The sequence below is a fragment of the Salvia hispanica genome, chromosome 2 (genome assembly GCF_029641045.1).
Source record: "Salvia hispanica isolate PSC_SH4W2 chromosome 2, Shi_PSC_v1, whole genome shotgun sequence".
Classification (NCBI taxonomy): Eukaryota; Viridiplantae; Streptophyta; class Magnoliopsida; order Lamiales; family Lamiaceae; genus Salvia; species Salvia hispanica.
The window spans coordinates 23,960,486-23,979,642 of NC_142693.1; the positions used below are offsets into that span (position 1 = coordinate 23,960,486).

At 37.1% G+C, this 19,157-nt stretch overlaps 4 protein-coding genes across 4 annotated transcripts; 2 read left to right on the forward strand and 2 right to left on the reverse strand.

The window, feature by feature from the left end:
• Nucleotides 1-805: 805 nt before the first annotated feature.
• On the forward strand, nt 806-2,693 carry LOC125189827 (uncharacterized). Its single transcript, XM_048087056.2, has one exon. The coding sequence runs from the start codon at nt 821-823 to the stop codon at nt 2,690-2,692; it is 1,872 nt and encodes a 623-aa protein (XP_047943013.2). The 5' UTR covers nt 806-820; the 3' UTR covers nt 2,693.
• Nucleotides 2,694-3,241: 548 nt separating this feature from the next.
• LOC148931867 (uncharacterized) lies at nt 3,242-3,775 on the reverse strand. Its single transcript, XM_089063687.1, has one exon. The coding sequence runs from the start codon at nt 3,758-3,760 to the stop codon at nt 3,242-3,244; it is 519 nt and encodes a 172-aa protein (XP_088919813.1). The 5' UTR covers nt 3,761-3,775.
• Nucleotides 3,776-3,789: 14 nt separating this feature from the next.
• On the reverse strand, nt 3,790-5,530 carry LOC125189820 (serine/threonine-protein phosphatase 7 long form homolog; the record flags this gene model as incomplete). The annotated part of the gene is made up of 4 exons (XM_048087051.2): nt 4,674-5,530; nt 4,519-4,606; nt 3,990-4,439; nt 3,790-3,912 (listed from the first exon to the last, which is right to left on the reverse strand). Coding segments are annotated over exons 1-4 (1,518 nt in total), but the record flags the coding sequence as incomplete, so codon positions are not given.
• Nucleotides 5,531-10,984: 5,454 nt separating this feature from the next.
• Nucleotides 10,985-13,941, forward strand: LOC125207299 (receptor-like protein 41). Its single transcript, XM_048106581.2, has one exon. The coding sequence runs from the start codon at nt 11,020-11,022 to the stop codon at nt 13,777-13,779; it is 2,760 nt and encodes a 919-aa protein (XP_047962538.1). The 5' UTR covers nt 10,985-11,019; the 3' UTR covers nt 13,780-13,941.
• Nucleotides 13,942-19,157: the final 5,216 nt, after the last annotated feature.

The window sequence follows — 19,157 nt, forward strand, 5'->3', positions numbered from 1 at the left end:
CTAATTTATTAAATTAGGGTTCATAGGAAAAAAATTGTCCCTAATTTTTGTATTTGTTATATTTTCTTATGCAGAAATCATGCAAATATTTGTGAGTTTGTATTGGGGTGGTAAAATAGTTCAACTTCCACACTTGGGTATTTGTTATGATCCACCTCGGGCGAGAGGCTCCATTATATTGAATTCGTGCGTTTCGTATTCTGAATTAGTTGCAATGATATGTGGTGCAATGAGAATAGATATGAATCAACACGTCATTCAAATATCTTGGAGACATTGTCTAGTCTTTGCATCCACTATGAGTTATATATGTACTGAGATTTACACTGATCAAAGTGTGGAGTTTATGTTCAACGATGCTCAAAATTCTACTCGTTGTATTGAATTGTTTGTTGAGTATACACCTGTGAGAAGTTCGGAAATCACACCAAGTGTTGATTATGGCGTTGTTGATTGTGGTATTGGATCATCGGCGAGGGTTGAACATGTGAGCTCTGATCGTGATATGAGTGTTGCAGATGCTGTTAATGTTGGTGTTGGAATAAATAACGACTTAGATGTTGCAGATACCCTTGATGATAATACTCGCATTGTACGAGATAATGATGAACCATTGTCGCCAGTAACATCTGAGGCAGATGCCAGTCTAAGTGAGGATTCTCTTGGTGATGCTTCTGATGATGAGATAGTAGTTTGTAAACCCGTTGTGCAAGGTGAACAACCGCTTCCAAAATACGTTCCCAAGGGGATGAAATTCTTTCGCAACTTACCAAGTGGTCCTTCTGAGGTACTTGATGAAGTTGGTAATGAATAGAGCAACATGTACTGGGATGAGAGACATCCATATCGGATTGGTATGGGAACAAAATTTGACTCCAAGCTCCATGTGAAGACGGCTATGACTATGTGGAGTTTGTGGCATCAAAGACAGTTTAAGGTCGTTGAGAGCAAGTTAAGAAGGTGGCATGCCGTATGCAAATTTCCAGCGGGAACGACAGAAGATGGGATAGCTATTATCAGCGAGACCGACGCTGAAAAAGCGAATGAATGCTCGTGGGAAGTCTCTGTTACACAAAGGGCTCATGATGATCTTTGGGAAATTAGGAAGTGGGTGAGACGACATACTTGTGAAGGTCATCGTGTGAATAGAGGACATGCTAACTTTTCATCAGCGATGATTGCTCTGTGTATACGACATCAAATACAAGAAGATGTTTCTTTCAAGGCCTCGAACATAAAAACATATATTCATGAAAGATTCAATGTGGTGATCAGTTACAAGAAGGCATGGTATGCACGGAGAAAGGCTTTAGAGATTGTCTTTGGTGGATGGGAGGAATCATTCAGACAGTTACCAAGCTACATGCTTGAACTGCAGTCACAGAATCCAGGCACAATTGTTGAGTGGAAGCACAACGAGCTGTTGAGTCACGGACGTAAAAAGGTGTTCAATTATGGTTTTTGGGCATTTGGAGCTGCTATACATGCTTTTCAGCTGGCCCAACCAGTTTTAACAATTGACGGGACTCACCTTCGAGGAAGATTTAAAGGTAAATTGCTTGTTGCTTGTGGTGTTGATGCTAACAAAAAATGCTTGCCTATTGCATATGCCATTGTTGATGAGGAAACTGGCGACAGTTGGACATGGTTCTTGAAACATGTCAGAATTCATGTGGTGAAATACCAGAGGGAGGTGTGCATCATATCGGATAGGCATAAAGGAATTTTCAAGGCTATGGATTCTGATGAATGGAAAAAGGAGCCGAAATGTCACCATAAATTTTGTTTGATCCATGTGAGGAAAAATATCTTGCAGAAGTGCAAGGGTCCTACTGTGAAAGGCATGGTGTGGGCATTGGGTGCTACAACTCAAGAGCGTAAATATAAGAGAAGGCGGCGTGCACTGCATGAGGAAAGCCCTGATGCGATACGACAGCTGAACAGGGCCGGAAAAGAAAATTGGTCTCTTTGTTACGATGATGGACTTAGATGGGGGGTTACCTCAACAAACATGTCGGAGTGCTACAACAATGTTTTGAAGGGTGTAAGAGAGTTGCCAATTAGAGCTTTGATTGATCTCACATTTTGGAGAACAGTGGAATGGTGGGCACAAAAGAAGACAAAAATACAGCACACCGAAGGTCGGTTAACACCGTGGGCGAGGGACAAACTTGCTGAGAATGATGCCAAGGGGCAAAAACATCACATTACTGTACTTGACCGAGGATTAGGACATTACCAAATTCGAAGTCAGGCACGGTTAGAAGATGGGAAGCCAAAGGGCAACAATGTACAGAAGGTGCAGTTTGAAGATTCTAAGTGCACTTGTGGGAAGTGGCAGACGTGGAGAGTTCCTTGCTCACATGCTTGTGCAGTTGCTAGAGATAGAGGTATCGCTATGTTTGAGCTCATATCTAAAAAATTCCACAAATCTACATGGGAAGCACAGTATTCTAGTCCTCATCCATGGGATGCACCAAGACACGAAGATTATTGGGCTAAACCTGGATGGAAATTGGACATCACCCCTGAGCAGTTGCTTCCTCGAAGGCGTGGCCGTGGTAGAAAGAAGAGGATACCTAATCAAATGGATGTCCGCGAGGAAGGTGAACCGAAAGCTCCCCGCCGTTGCAGGAATTGTGGGCAAGAGGGACACGATCGAAGAAATTGCTCAGTCGGTCGTGTTATGTAGTTTCTAGCAGCCTATATGCACAAGTAAGTTCTTATAATATTTCTTGCTTTAAGTAGATAATAATGCTGACATAATAACTACTTTCTTGCAGTGTCTTGAAGAAATGAAGGTTTATGCTGTTATGTGTGTCACAGTGTGAACTACTTTTTTATAATTGTGAACTACTTTTTTTTTAGTGTTGGACTACTTTTTTTTAGTGTTGGACTACTTTTTTTTAGTGTTGGACTACTTTTTTTTTAGTGTTGGACTACTTTTTTTATAATTGTGAACTACTTTTTTTTTAGTGTGGACTATTTTTTTTTTAGTGTTGGACTACTTTTTTTTAGTGTTGGACTACTTTTTTTTTAGTGTTGGACTACTTTTTTTTTAGTGTTAGACTACTTTTTTTTTAGTGTTGGACTACTTTTTTTTAGTGTTGGACTACTTTTTTTTTAGTGTTGGACTACTTTTTTTTAGTGTTGGACTACTTTTTTTTTAGTGTTGGACTACTTTTTTTTAGTGTTGGACTACTTTTTTTTTAGTGTTGGACTACTTTTTTTTAGTGTTGGACTACTTTTTTTTTAGTGTTGGACCCTCTGCAACTGGTCGAGGTTGTACGTGGATGTTCTGAACCTCTTCTTCCTCATTTTCCTCTTCTCGGTCATCATTTTCTTCTTCAAATTCATTTTCTTCTTCTTCTCCTTCTCCTTCTCCTTCTCCTTCATCATCATCTTCTTCTTCAACTCGTTGAGGAGCCATGAACTGATAATTTTGGAAGTATGAATCGACTGATGCTCGGGCTCCACTCCATTGCGGCTCATTTTGGCTTTGTGAGTATGGGCGACGACTCCAATCAGGCTCAGGTTGGCTTGGGGAATAGAGGGGACACCCCCACTGTGATTGCGACTCCTGGCTTGGATACAAAGACCATTGAGGTGGGTCATACTCTGGATTCATAGGCTCTGGTTGCACATAATCCCACTGCTGCTGCGACATCCTTATCTGTTTTGTGTTACCGTGCCCACCAGTTCGAGCACCCCCCACTCTATGACTTCGACGTGGTGGAACGTCTTGTGGTTCAAAAGGCATGACCACATCGCGGTGTTGGGAAGTTGGTACTCCATGACATCACCGTGGTTCGTTGACTGAAGGGCATGCCTAGCGATTTCACGAAATCGTCGTATTCTTGGGTCTATTTCTTGTTCAGTAGTCATATGCCAAATCTCCTGAAAACCCTCAACCTACATAAAAGAAAATCATACAAATATCAATACGTATATAATAAATGAAGGCATATAGTTTAATATCACAAACTTACAACTAATCTAATCGACGAAGCCGACTCGTTCATCCCAGCAGTTGTCCGTACCCCCCCAGGTTGAGTTAGGTACGTCACTGTAATCTTGTTATACCACGCCATATATCCCGGATTCAATGGAATGTTTATGGACATCGTCGCGGCATCTACGGTTGCCTGGAACCTTTCATACCTCATGTCCCACTCCCCAATGAAGAACTGATGCATCTTTTCCCAATCAGTACCCTTCTTACCACGCCGATCATTTTTACCCAAATGATCGGCATTTTTGAGCATCCTATCTATGGATTGAGGAATCCCCTGGTATCGATTAAATTGTCTGCGCACTCGTCCAGCCTCATGCGCCTCGACATACGACCAACATACCAAATAAGTGTCGCACATATAGCACTCATTCACATCATTGCAGTAGTCTGGCAATATGCGATCCACATATGGTGTCCATACAAACTAAAAAAAAACCAGCAATGCAAACGCAAATTAACTTCATAATAAATTTATACATTAAGTAATCAAAAGAGAAAGTCACCTGGCCAGGTTTAATCAAGGATATTTGATCACGGTAATGCTCCACTGAATATCTAGGAGCATTTCCTATCTGAGTAGTTCCTTTCCATCTATAAATAAAATTGGTATAAAAAAAAACTCAAGATGCATAAACAAATAAATGTTTAAATATATCACCTAGCGCCACATGGCGTATACGGCTCGTGCACAGGCGCTACTACGAATGACGGCCTCAATGTAGGCATTCTTTCCCACGCCCAAAGCTGCAGAAGAATCATGGGCCCGCCCAACTCTTTCCTCTTGTCCACGGAAGCCTCGCACAGATAATGATACAAGTACGATAAAGCTGCACTTCCCCAACTAATATTTATCACATCGTCTTGATCCTCAAATGCATTTAGCCACATGAAATGAACCTTACACCCAGTAGTGTCTGGTAGAATCAATCCTCCTAACAAGATTAAGGCATGGATACGTGCCCTTTGGATGTAGACATAAGGAGGTAGGTCATCACCCAAAGGTATCCTCGTTTGGTTGATCAGAGCGGTCATCAGCATACCGCCTTGCTTTGTCTCTGATGCTACATCGGGTATCCATCCCAACAAATCTCGGCACTTGCTGGGCCAATCATCATATCTGGTATGATGGTCACGGCCTGTGAAAACACGACCGTCCGCTCTCAAGCCCCACAGGACTTGCACATCTTCTAGGGTGACTGTCGCCTCTCCAACCGGTAGATGGAAAGTATGTGTCTCCGGCCTCCAACGCTCAATCAAAGCAGTTATAAGCTCGTTGTCGACCTTCATCGACTTCCCACATTCGATCACGCCTCCAAAACCAAACATGTTAAGCCAATGCCTCACATTGGCATGAATATCCACATCCCATGTCTTACTTTCCGTCCGGCGAACTTTGAAAATATGTGATGTGCCTTCCGTCAGTAGTTTATTTGATATGTGTTGTTTCTGAAGATATAGAACTGACGGATCTTCAGGTCCATATAACAATTGCCCTCTAGAACTTGAAGTTGTCATCTAATCCTACGAGATTTTCACAAAACAATAATTACAAACAAGAATCCACCCAATTTAACAACCCAATGTATGGTGAATTCCTCACATTAATTTCTGAATTTTGTCCATGAATTGGAGACAAAAGACTTAACAAAAATATCAAGATTCAACAATTTTTCTTCCCTATTTGGATAAATTTCACAACTTCAATAATTGGACAAATTTTACAAACATATAGAATCAATTGCTTGCAAATCATCAACAAAAACCCATTACAATTAACAAAACAACAAATCATCGGACTAATTGAACAACTTCATCAAAAATCTAATTTACAAAATCACCTAAAACCAGAACAAAAAAGCCTATTACCAACGAATAAGTGAGGAATGTTGAAGAATTAAAGAAAACTAACCGAAATCAAACGGAAAATTGGAAGATTTCGCCGGGATTCGCCGCTAATCGCCGGAAATCGCCGCTGCCTTAGTTTCACAGAATGGTATTCTGCGTTCTGCCTCTGTCTGATATGTTCAAAATAGAGACGCATGACCCTTATGCGTCTTAGGGAAAGACGCATGAGGGTCATGCGTCTTTCAATAAAAAAAATTAAAAAATTAACAGACGCATGAGGGTCATGCGTCTTTCCCTAAGACGCATATATCTGATACGTTTTATTAACGAAAGACGCATGATCCTCATGCGTCTTTCCTAAACTGGGAAGCTAAATAAAGTCCAGTATTAATTTGGAATGGCTATTGTAGCCTAGAACACAAATAGAATTAACCCACACAATTTGAGTATTTGGACTTGTCGTTTAATCTTCTGACGAATCTGCAAAAACCTTACCATATACCTGCTTCTCTTTGGTTCCTACACTTGAACTCCAACCAGCTTAAGGGCGTGTTGCAGATGTCAATTCCACTTCAATCTGAACTTCAGTACTTTTCTCTTGCTAATAATAGTTTTAGTGGATCAATTCCAATCTCCTTCTGCAATGCTATAAACCTCCTAATTCTTGACATGTCTAGAAATAAATTAAGTGGCAGCATACCCCCTTGCCTCCTTGAAAACATTAGTGACCTTGATCTGAGTCGAAACAACATCAGCGGTTACATTCCAGATACTTTTCCAGTGCTTTGTGGGCTAAGTTATTTGGATCTTAACAATAATGCTTTAGAAGGGAAGATCCCAAAGTCCACTGGAAGTTGCGTGTTTTTGGAGCACATGAATATTGGGAACAGCATGATCAACGACACTTTCCCATGCATGCTAACGTCTCTCTTGGCTGTTCTTGTTTTGCACTCCAACAGATTCCATGGGGATTTACGATGTCACGGAAATTGGCAAAATCTTAAAATACTGGATGTACCATCGAATCATTTTTGTGGAAGTCTTGAATCAATCGACTTCTCTAGCTTGACGGCTATGGTGCGATCGAGTGGTGGAGATTTCGAAGGCGGTTTTGGCCACAAGCTTGACGTGACATTAATCATGAAAGGGCGAATGATGGAGTTTCACAAGATTTTGTCAGACTTTAGTACCATTGATTTGTCTTCCAATAGTTTCTATGGAGAGATTCCAAATGCAATTGGCGATCTTACCTCACTTCATCAAATTAACTTCTCCCACAACGCCCTCAACGAAAGCATCCCAAAATCATTTGGTCAACTGAAGAATCTCGAATCACTCGACCTCTCCGTGAACCAACTTACAGGCTGGATCCCTGAGGAGCTTGGAGGGCTCACATTCCTTTCAAAATTGATCTCTCCTACAATAAGTTTGTTGGAGCGATCCCAAAAGGGCAGCAAATTCAAACATTCTCAGCAGATTCATTTGAAGGAAATTCTGGGCTATGTGGTTTCCCTCTCGACATAAACTGCAGTAAAACTAATGTGCCACCACCGGGATATGATGAAATGGGGCAAGAGAAGAAAGAGATAAAGTGGGAATATGTGTGTGCTGCATTTGGATATGTTGTGGGAGTAGGAAGCATCGTGTGGCTGCTTATATTGTGTCGAAGCTTCAGAGAGAAATACTTTTGCAAAATAGAAGAGGTTGTTGAAGACATGTTCATTGCTAGAGACAAGAGAAGAAGACGTGCAAGAAGAGCAGCAGCAGCAGGGAATCGAATCAGGAGACAGTAGTGTTGGAAAGGAAATGTTATTTGTTTTATATAAGAGTGTGAAATAAATAGGGATTTAGCTTAGCTTTTGTGGTTCCCTGTATGTTTTTATCTTGAAGTTTGTGGGTTGTACAATTTAATGAATTTTGGAATATACTGATTATTTGTGGTGCATGTTAGTATGTTGCAAAACATCATTCAATTATGGTATCTTCTAGAATTGCACTGCAAATTTCCTAAGGATTTTGATGCATATTAGTATTTCTTAAGTAGCACTTTCATCATCAGAAGAAAGAAAAAAGTATTGACCCCAATAAATACTACTGTGATGAGAAAATGCAAAAAATTACTATGCTTTAAAAAACTTCCATCATACCTCTGCTACAAAAATACTCTGTCAAGGGAAGGATTGAATAATCAAAAGTTTTGAAGCTTTGAAGCCTTTCAACAAAAGCTTGTAATACTGCATTTTCCGCACCCAAAAATTAATATGCAACTATGAGCCAATATAAACATCACAAATGAGAAACTGGGAGAAGTGCAGTAGTTAATTAGAAGAGGCACTTTTTCATCTAATGTTGGATGAAGATGAATAAGGTTAAATTTCAGACACACAAATATACATTTTGTTTCTTCAAAAGATAAATAATTTGGATCTAATGCTTGAATGAGATGATTTGAGGAAAATAAGCTAGATGATTTACATTCTATGAGTTTTCCTTCTTTATTTATTTATTTATTTATAGTGCATGATCATTTACCTTTAGACTATAACTGACTGATTGAGCTACTTGTGAAATTTTATGCGTTTGATACAGTATGTTTAGTTTTTACTATAAAAAAAATAGTTTTACATTAACTCACTCCAGTATGTTACTCCCTCCGTCCCCAATTACTTGACACAGTTTGCCATTTTGGTCCGTCCCCCATTACTTGACACACTTCACTTTTTTCATTTTTGGTAGTGGACCCCATATTCCACTAACTCATTCCTACTCACATTTATTATAAAACTAATACTTTAAAAGTAGGACCCACATCCCACCAACTTTTGCAACACACTTTCCATTACATTTCTTAAAACCCATGCCGGGTCGAACCGTGTCAAGTAATGGGGGACGGAGGGAGTAGTATTTACCTCAAGTGTTATGAAAAATAAAAAATTCAGGCTTTAATTTTTATGTTATTCGTAAAATTAATGGTGAAATATGGACTAAAGGTAGATTTTTGTGTTTATTAATGGTGAAACCCCTTCTAGCATTATTTCTGGTCTCAAAAGGCTTAAAACGATATCTAAGTAAACCGCGATTGTCTATATACACCCACTTTCACCTATCATCATTTGTACACAAAAAGAGATTTATCAATTTCTTCTTTCGCAATGCTTTCAAACTTGTTGTGGTTCACTTATTTCCTAATTTTTCGTACATTTTCAACAGTCATTCTTATAATAACAAATGCCTTCGCCATCAGGAAATCTTTGCTTCAACTCAAGGATGAGTTGATCTTCAATTCTTCTCTTTCGACAAAGCTGATGCGATGGAATAAAAGTGGCGAGTGCTGCAACCGGCACGGTGTGGAATGTGATGCTTGTGTGACAGATTGAATCCAAAGGGTTAACTTACTTTTACCTTAGGATAAACATAAAGGGTTGATTTGATTATTTTGTTTGTTGTTCCAAACATATACTCTTGGAATTTTATTTCTATCTCAATTTTATCTCAAGCTCACTTTATCAAGTTTAGGGTTGTCACGGTACGGTATACCGCACCGAAAATCTCATACCGCATACCGTACCGCAAACTGCGGTATGAGAAAATGTCATACCTATACCTAACCGAATTCTTCGGTATACCGCAATGCGGTATACCGAAAATTCGGTATATCAATCTTTGAAAACCTTTACCTTACCGACATTTCGGTATACCGTACCGTGTTGCGGTATACCGCGGTATACCGCAAATGATACCGGTTTGATGTATAAAATATTGAAAATAACATTTTGTCTATCTAGAAAATGTCCAAAATATAAAATTCCATTACAATCAAACATAATTCATGTCATTTAAAAATATTAGTATAATTTTATAAATAATAAATATATTAAATATATATAATTATTAACGGTTTATACCACAAAATTACGGTATATACCATAATTTTGCGGTATATACCGTAATTTTGCGGTATATACCGTAACTGCGGTATGATGCGGTATGGTGCGGTATACCTCGGTATATGCAAAATCCATACCTTTGCCGTACCTTAATTTGTCGGTACGGTATCATACCGTACCGAAAAGTGCGGTATACCGAAAATTCGGTATTTTCGGTATTTTTTCGGTACGGTAAGTGCGGTATTTCGGTACGACGGTATATTTTGCCAGCCCTAATCAAGTTAGAAACTATTTTAACTTTAAAGTAAGCCTATTAGTCTTTCAAGTCAACTCTTGAAGTCTTTGTTGCATAGTCATCTTTGAAAATGTCAGACTTGGCACCTTAAATAGCAGTGGCCCAAACTCACTTCAATCAACACGCTAAAATTAATGTACAACTGCATACACTTTAATGTTATAGTGAAGTAGGTATATATTGTTAGTCTATCATTAAGTGAAATGGTTACATGTCGCAATTGTTTCAAAGTCTTAGTCCTTGTAGATAAGGCATACGGGTGAATGCTGAAATTTGTTTAAGTAAAGGTCAATTTTGGTCTTAAGCATATCACCAAAATGCAAATTTGGATCAAAACATTCGCTCTTTGAAAAATAGTCTATAGCAAATGAAATCCTTGTCGGAGTGGTCCTTTTTCTACGATTCTGTCAAAAAACTAACGGTCATGCCACTGTGCAATTAGCGTTGTCCGTTAGTTTTTTGACGACGACATTTTCATTTGTTATGCACCAATTTTTCAAAAAATGTATGTTTTGGGGTAAATTCATATTTTGGTAATATGCTTAGGACCAAAATTAACATTTACTCAATTTTGCTGAGATAATAATTTCCTTGTGTTTATTTTTAAAGATAGGGTCTTATGCACAACGATTATAATAAATTACCGAAATTTCTGATGATATTATACAAATAAGTATTTTACTTAATTGGTAGGGTCTTAACTCTCTCTTTTGCTCTTATTGTGTCAGGTAGTGGTTGCATAAGATAAGAGATCATTTGTGACCTCCTCACAGAAGAGACTAACATTGGTTTCGGATTTAGGGCCTACACTCCATATGAACAAAATTATGGAAAATTTGACGATATTATCCTTAGCTTTTATTGAACCTCCTCACAGAAGAGACTAAGTCTTGCCATACTGCGATTGTCTATTTAAAGCCACATTCACCTATCATCATATGTACATAAAAAAAGAATCATCAATATCCTCTTTCAAGATGCTTTCAAACTTGATGTTGTTCATTTGTTTCCTAATTTCGTCCTCTTTTTTCACTGCCCATTCTTATAACAACAAATGCCTTCGTCATCAGGAGATCTTGTTGCTTCAACTAAAGCATGAGTTGATCTTCAATTCTTCTCTTTCGACAAAGCTGGTGCGATGGAATGAAAGTGATGTGTGCTGCAAGTGGCACGGTGTGGAATGTGATGCTTCTGGCTATGTCATTAGTTTGCAGCTTGATGATGAGGCCATTTTCGGCGGAATTGGGGATTCGTCGAGTCTCTTCAGATTTAAAAATCTGCAGAAGCTTAACCTTGCCGACAATCACTTAAACTATACTGTTCCCATTCCAAGAGGTATTGACAACCTTACCTATTTGACACATTTGAATTTGTCATATGCGGGTTTTGGTGGGCAGGTTCCTTTTGAAATTTCATCCCTAACGAGACTATCTAGTCTCGATATCTCCAACAATCCAGTATTTCTTGATTATTCTATTTTGGAGATGCTGGTCCTAAATCTAACAGAGCTTAGAGAGCTCCATCTTGATCGTGTCATTATCGCTTCCTTGCATGAAAGGAAAAGTTGGGTCAATATTACATTATCACATTTACCCAACCTCACCTCTTTGAGCTTGGTTAGTTGTGGTCTTTATGGCCCTTTGCCTAATTCCTTTTGGCAACTTCGCTCCCTTTCTATTCTTCGACTAGATTGGAACGATCTTTCAGCGGTATCACTCCATGACTTGATCACCAATTGTCCAAGTCTGACCACCTTGACTCTTAGTTACTGCAAATTGAATGGTTCTATTCCATCCACCTTTGCTAACCTAACAAAGCTGATTCATGTTGATCTGTCAAATAACTACTTGACAGGTTCGCTTCCTTCTACATTCTTTGAAGGTCTTTCCAATCTCGTTCATCTCGATTTGAGGTACAATTCATTCTTTGGTAACATTCCCCGCTCTCTTTTTGCCCTCTCTTCATTGTTTGAACTTGATCTTAGAAACAACCGATTTAGTGGCCCTTTTCAACTCGACAACTTTCAAAGCCTTCCCAATCTCACATTGCTCGGTCTATCTAGCAATAGCTTGTCAGTAGATGTTGGAAACGTCAATTCAAGTTCATATGGATGTCGCCAATTAAAAGAATTATACCTAAATTCATGTAACTTGTCCAGTTTTCCTGATTTTATCAAACATTTGGATCTAGAAAGACTGGATCTCTCAAACAATAGTATTGCAGGGGAAACACCTAGTTGGATTTGGGGAACACGTCTTTCGGTTTTGGATATCTCCTTTAATCTTCTAACATATCTGCAAAAGCCATATTATATCCCTCCTTCTCTTGAAACCCTATACTTGCACTCTAACCTTCTTAGGGATGAGTCGCATCTGCCAATTCCAGTTGAATCTCAACTCAGGTACTTGTTTCTTGCTAATAACAGTTTAAGTGGATCAATTCCAACCTCCATCTGTAATGCCACACGACTGGTTGAACTTTACTTGTATAGTAACAGATTGAGTGGATCAATTCCAACCTGCCTCTGCAATGCCACACAACTCAGTTATCTTGACTTATCTGGAAACAAATTAAGTGGCAGCATACCCGCTTGCCTACTTAGAAACCTCACGGATGTCAATTTGAGTCGTAACAACATCAGCGGCAACATACCCCTTTTCCCACTTGAAAAGATTAGCTTGCTCGATCTGAGTCAAAACAACATCAACGGTATCATTCCAGATATTTTTCCTACGGATTGTGAGCTATTTTATTTGGATCTTAACAATAATACTTTACAAGGGAAGATCCCAAAGTCCCTTGAACACTGCAAGCAGTTATTGTACATGAATGTTGGGAACAACATGATGAACGACACTTTCCCATGCATACTATCATCGACCTTGCGTGTTCTTGTTTTGCACTCCAATAGATTCCATGGGGATTTAAGTTGTCACAATAGTTGTCCATATCTCCAAATTCTAGATGTATCTTCGAATAATTTTAGTGGAAGCCTGGAATCAATCAACTTCTCTAGTTGGACGACTATGATGTTATCGAGTGATGAAAAGTTCCGTATCGACTTTCTGAGCTTTGGAATGACACTAATGGTGAAAGGGCAAACTATGGATCTTTACAGAATTTTTGCAGACTTTAGTACCATTGATTTGTCTTCCAATAGTTTCTACGGAAAGTTACCAAATGCAATTGGTGATCTTACCTCACTTCGACAACTTAACTTCTCCCACAATGCCCTTAATGGAAGCATCCCAAAATCATTTGGTAGGTTGAGTGATCTCGAATCACTCGACCTCTCTTTAAACCAACTAGCAGGGCAGATCCCGGAGGAGCTTGGAGGGCTCACATTCCTTTCGAAATTGAATCTCTCCTACAATAAGTTTGTTGGAGCGATCCCAAAAGGGCGGCAAATTCAAACATTCTCAGCTGATTCATTTGAAGGAAATCCAGGGCTATGTGGTTTCCCTCTCGACATAAGCTGCAGTAATAATACTAATGTATCACTGCCAACTGGATATGATGAAAATGGGGAAGAGAAGAAGGAGATAGAGTGGGAATACGTGTGTGCTGCAGTTGGATATGTTGTGGGAGTAGGAAGCATCGTGTGGCTGCTTCTATTCTGTCGAAGCTTCAGAGAGAAATACTTTGGGAAAATAGAAGAGGTTGTTGAAGACATGTTCATTGCAAGAGACATGAGAAGAAGGCGTGCAAGAAGAGCAGCGGCAAGGAATCAGTCATGAGACATTAGTGTTGAAAATTTTATCTATGTTTTCTAAAGACATTGAAATAAATAGTGGTTTAGCTTAGCTTGTGTGGCTCCCTATGTTTAATTATGATTTAGTTATCTTAAAGTTTATGGGTTGTACAGTATAATGAAATTATGATTTTAAGTTTCAATTCAAGTTTTTGTATTCGGTTTTTCTTTATTTTCATTAGAAGCAATACAAACTGCCTTTACTCCATATCAATACAAATTATGAAAAGAAGCAATCATGGATCATACATATGATAGCAAGTGAACTTAAAATCAAATTCCAGAACCCAAGTGATTCAAATTATTCTACAGCCAATCATTCAAGTTGAAAAACCATAAAAAGAAATTCTTTAATGGCACACTTATGATATATGTTTCTTAATAACTCAACACGATTAGGATTGTAAAAAATAAGGGCAAAGAGATCGATTCTGGAGAAAGAAAGAAACAAATTAGATTATCAAAATACCAATTTGTAGCAACAAATGCATAAACTTCTGTCTGAGCTAACCACTTCAATCATGTGCAAAGGAGTACACTATACGAAAAGGGATAAATGATGGTTCATATATTTATCCTTTTTTGTGCCTTTTTTTTAAGTATGGGAAGATGGATTTTAATCTTCAAAAAATTATTAAGCCTTTGAAAAATGTGGGCATAGCCCAACTCGAGAATTTGGATAGGGACTAACTAAAGCATAATCCAGCCCAGTCCAAAATAAGGTATACCCGGCCCATTAGACTTTAATTTATGGCTCGGCCCAGTCCAAAATCAAGCCTACTCATCAAACAGCTATATATTGTCATTGGATCTAAATTATGATTAATCTTGCTGAGTTTCTACTATTTTTAGTTAAGTCGCAAGAATTGGCATTTGGTGACGATCAATTAACTGATTACCTTATTGTTGCAGATGTAGATTGACATCAATATTTCAAGAAATAGAAAAACATAGAAGAGAAAGAGAGAAGTGGCAAATGATGGCATCTGAAACTTAAGGTACGGATCTATATGGCCTCCACAAGGGGCAAATACCCCACCTAAAAAAAATTCATGTATGCTATTTCTAATCGTTAATTTTAATGTTTTTTTTTTAAATATCCATAATTTTGCCCATTTTTAGTATATTAAAATATCTTTATATACTCCCTCCGTCCACAAAAAATAGAGCAATTTGTGAATGACATGAGTTTTAATGTAGAATAGGTAAAGTAGGAGTTCAGGGAAAAAGGTAAGAGAGAAGGAGAAAAAAGTAAGAGAAAAGTAGTGTTAGTGGAATGATGTGCAGGATTATTATTTGTTGAAAACTTTCCATAAATGAATGTGCTCTATTTTATGTGGATGGTCGAAAATGGTAATTGTTCTCTATTTTTTGTGGACGGGGAGTATATTTTTGGAGAAAAAATTCTATGATCAAGGAATACCAAGTTTGTAACACCCCCCCACTCGATCGTCCGCCGGCCGAATAGGTGATGTCACATTTCCGGTACCGTAAAGTATGACAATTTAAAATTTTCATTTTCTGAATTCAAACCCAAATATTCAAATTATTGATCAATATTTATAATTACAGCGGTAGTAACTTAGTATAATATTTATTACTAATATGCCACAACTAACAATTCGAAACGTCTATCATTGACAACTCAGTGACCCGCCAAGGATGCAAAGCTGAGGAAGACATGAAGAAACATCGACTGATAATCCCCAAGCCGACTAACCTGTAGCACACTCAACACTTTAGCCAATTTTTCTATAGGCAAAAATTATACAACTTAAAATGCTTGAAATTTTTTATTATTTTGCTACCAATCATCCACATCTATCATATTATTATTGTCTTATTAATTTCTAACATAAATTGGGCAGCATCTCCCCTATAACCAACACGTGCCTAGAACCCAATAGTAGACAACATCAATCCCAGCAGATTCACATATTCATCAAGTATTACACATGATATCCACACATCACATCAATATCACAATCAACTTATATAGCATATACAGATCACTAACATTTTCACATATCCGAACACATATAGCCCTCATTAAGTGCTTAGTGATAGACTAGGGTACGCGGACCAAATCAGAAACAGAATCAGATGCAGAGCGAAATTCATCCTCGAGAGGACTCCGCACAGACCACCCATTTAGGATGCAGACAGAGACAGAGATGATCACAGATACCTGATTTAGACAGAGATCAGAGATCAGAGATCAGAGACAGAGACGATCCTCACTTCGGTTATAAGACGAGTGATCGCAGATAATGCAGCGCTGCTGTCCTATGGCATGCCAATTGTAACCACAGAATGCACTCAAGCACGGGGCATAAACACATGCAAGTACACTCATTTTCATCTCAATACTTATTCTCAACTATTTCCAACATAACACATCAACAACTTATTTTCACACCATATCATTTCGAATTTATAGATTAAATTCCAACACTCTCAAAACCATCCCAAATTCCCATCAATACATACAGATCAGACCTCGTCACAGATAGATAGATCAAACATCATCACATTTAATCATATTTGTATACATCTCAACATCTTATATCACTTATCATATTCAACTTAACCCATTTCCACAATTATCTACAGTCACAATCGTATTCTCATATTTTACTTCATAGTCTTTATCACATAATTACTCATAATTTTACTAAGATAATAATGGTCACATAAGTGTCATATTATAGCACATAAGAGAATTAAGCCATTTAATTGCTGAGCAGGCTACCTGACAGACTTATGAGCATAAGTCATTTTTACCACCTTTACGTTTCAGTCACTTCGCATCCTTTTTCTCTTCCAATCATTATCCTATCTTTGCAACCACCGTCGATAATCATCCGCCTTATGTACTACTCACAAGCAGCTCATATTAATTATACACATTCTTTATATCATTATATATAATATATATATTCACTATTTATCCATTTTATTCCATTAAACCTTCAAATAAAAACCACCAATTATTCTTTACTATTTCATAGGTATTTTCATAAATTCCTAAATAAATTCATTGACTATATTAAATATTTTCCTCTCCGACTTATTTTATTACCAATTAACAAGCTATAATTCCATTATCAAGACTAATCACTTCTTATTTTAAAGCATGTTTAATCACATTATCAACATCATAACTCTAACTAAATCAAACAATTACTCAATATTATTTAATAATTTTAGTTTCACTCTCCTCGATCCTTATGCATATTCCAATTTATGGTATTTTAATCTTCAAATCAATAACCAAACGAGAGCATAAAATATTCATTAATAAATCAAACATTAATTAAATCATATACTCACTACTACTCCATTGGGGCAAAACTTCCAGTCATTAACAAATTTCATGTCATAAAAAAAGTATAGAAAGAAAGGCTTACTTGATTTATTTTCGAGTTCTACGAAGATATCCATCCGGTTAATCCCTCATCATAGAAATAAACTGAAGAAAAGATTAGCTTGGAGATTCATAAAATGGTTATGGCCGTCCCTTCCTCTTCCTTCCTTTCCCACTATTGCAAGGGTGTATCTAAGTGGGGAAAAATACTTTCTTTTCCTTTTATATGTATAATTAATTAGCTTCCATAAGATTTTATTCAATATGTGGTGAATTTCTGGCTCCTGTCAGTTAGGCCTCTATGTTTAATAAAGCTCAACACGAAAAAACTGCAAATATATAACTAAAGGATGAAATAATTAACTCGTGTTATCGTCTATATATTAGTAGTAGTATGAAACACCTCCATTCTAAGGCAAAACAAAAAACTGCAAATATATAACAAAGTTTTTCTCCAATTAGGACAAGAAAATATTCCAAAAAGAAAATGACATGATATTGTCTTATATAATCAGTCCATCGACTTATCAAAGATCCAAAATGACTGACCCAGAAGACCTTAAATTAGGTGCAAGTCTTTCCAGCTCAAAATATAATTGTATTGAACTTCTTGGTAATCCGAGATACTCCTTTGCTAAATTATTATAGTGATTTTAGTTCATTAAATATAAATTTGTTTTAAATTAATTACTATTTTTAAACCAATTTTTCATGCAAAATATTTAGAACAATCAATTATCTATGATAAATATTTATCACCACTCAGATAATTATTAGTCCATTAATTTATCAAAGATCTTTCCAACTCTACAATGTAATTGCACTGAGTTTACAAGTAATTTGCGATAATTGCTAAATAACTTTTATAAGTTTTAATTTGTTCAAACATTTGACGGTTCTCACAATAGAGATGTATTCATATCAAAACGCTAAATATAAGTAAAACTCAAATACTTGCAGTCAATTGGATCTTGTGATCTAACGGTCAGATTAATGTCACGCGTCATCTAATAATGTAGATTTTTAGCCTAATAATGTAGCTCGGATAATAATGTAGCATTTTAGTCTAATAATGTACATTTCCAGTCTAATAATGTACCTCGGCTAATAATGTACTCCCTCCGTCCCTGAAAATTTGTCACATATTTCCTTTTCCGTTCGTCTCTAAAAATTTATCACCTTTCACTTTTACCATTTTCGGTAGTTGACCCTACATTCCACTAACTCATTCACACTCACATTTTATTATAAAACTAATATATTAAACTAGGACCTACATACCACCAACTTTTTCAACCCACTTTCTATTACATTTCTTAAAACCCGTGTCGGGTCAAATGGTGACGAATTATTAGGAGCGGAGGGAGTACATTTTTAGTATAATAATGTAGTTTATCACAACCATCCAATTTAAGGATCTAAGGGCTGTGATTTGTTCTGTATTTTACACTAAGATGTTGTAAGGACCCTAACACACACCTCTCACAATATATAAGAAGTTTAAGTTTCAATCACTTCCTATTCATAAAAAATACTACTCCTAATTACTCCCTTTGTCCATTATATTTTATCGCCATTTGACCCGTCACGGATTTTAAGAAATATAATAGAAAGTGAGTTGAAAAAGTTAGTAGCATGTGGGTCATACTTTTATATATTGATTTTATAATAAAATATGAGTGAGAACAAGTTACTGGAATGTGGGGTCTACTACCAAAAGTGATAAAAGTAAAAAATGATAAATTTTTAGGTACGAACGAAAATAAAAATAAATGACAAATTTTCAGGGACGAAATGGTGCATATTTTCTACATACTGTTAGTCTAATAATAAGAATATAAACTTTCGTTTTCATTTGTCTAACCGTAATTTGTGGAAATTACAAGTATCATTTTTGTCACATTAACAACTAATCTGTTATGACCAATTCAAAGTTCTAATGCCCGAATTTAACGCCAAAGGATTGCTTGGCTGAGATTATTGGTGTTTTTTTTTTA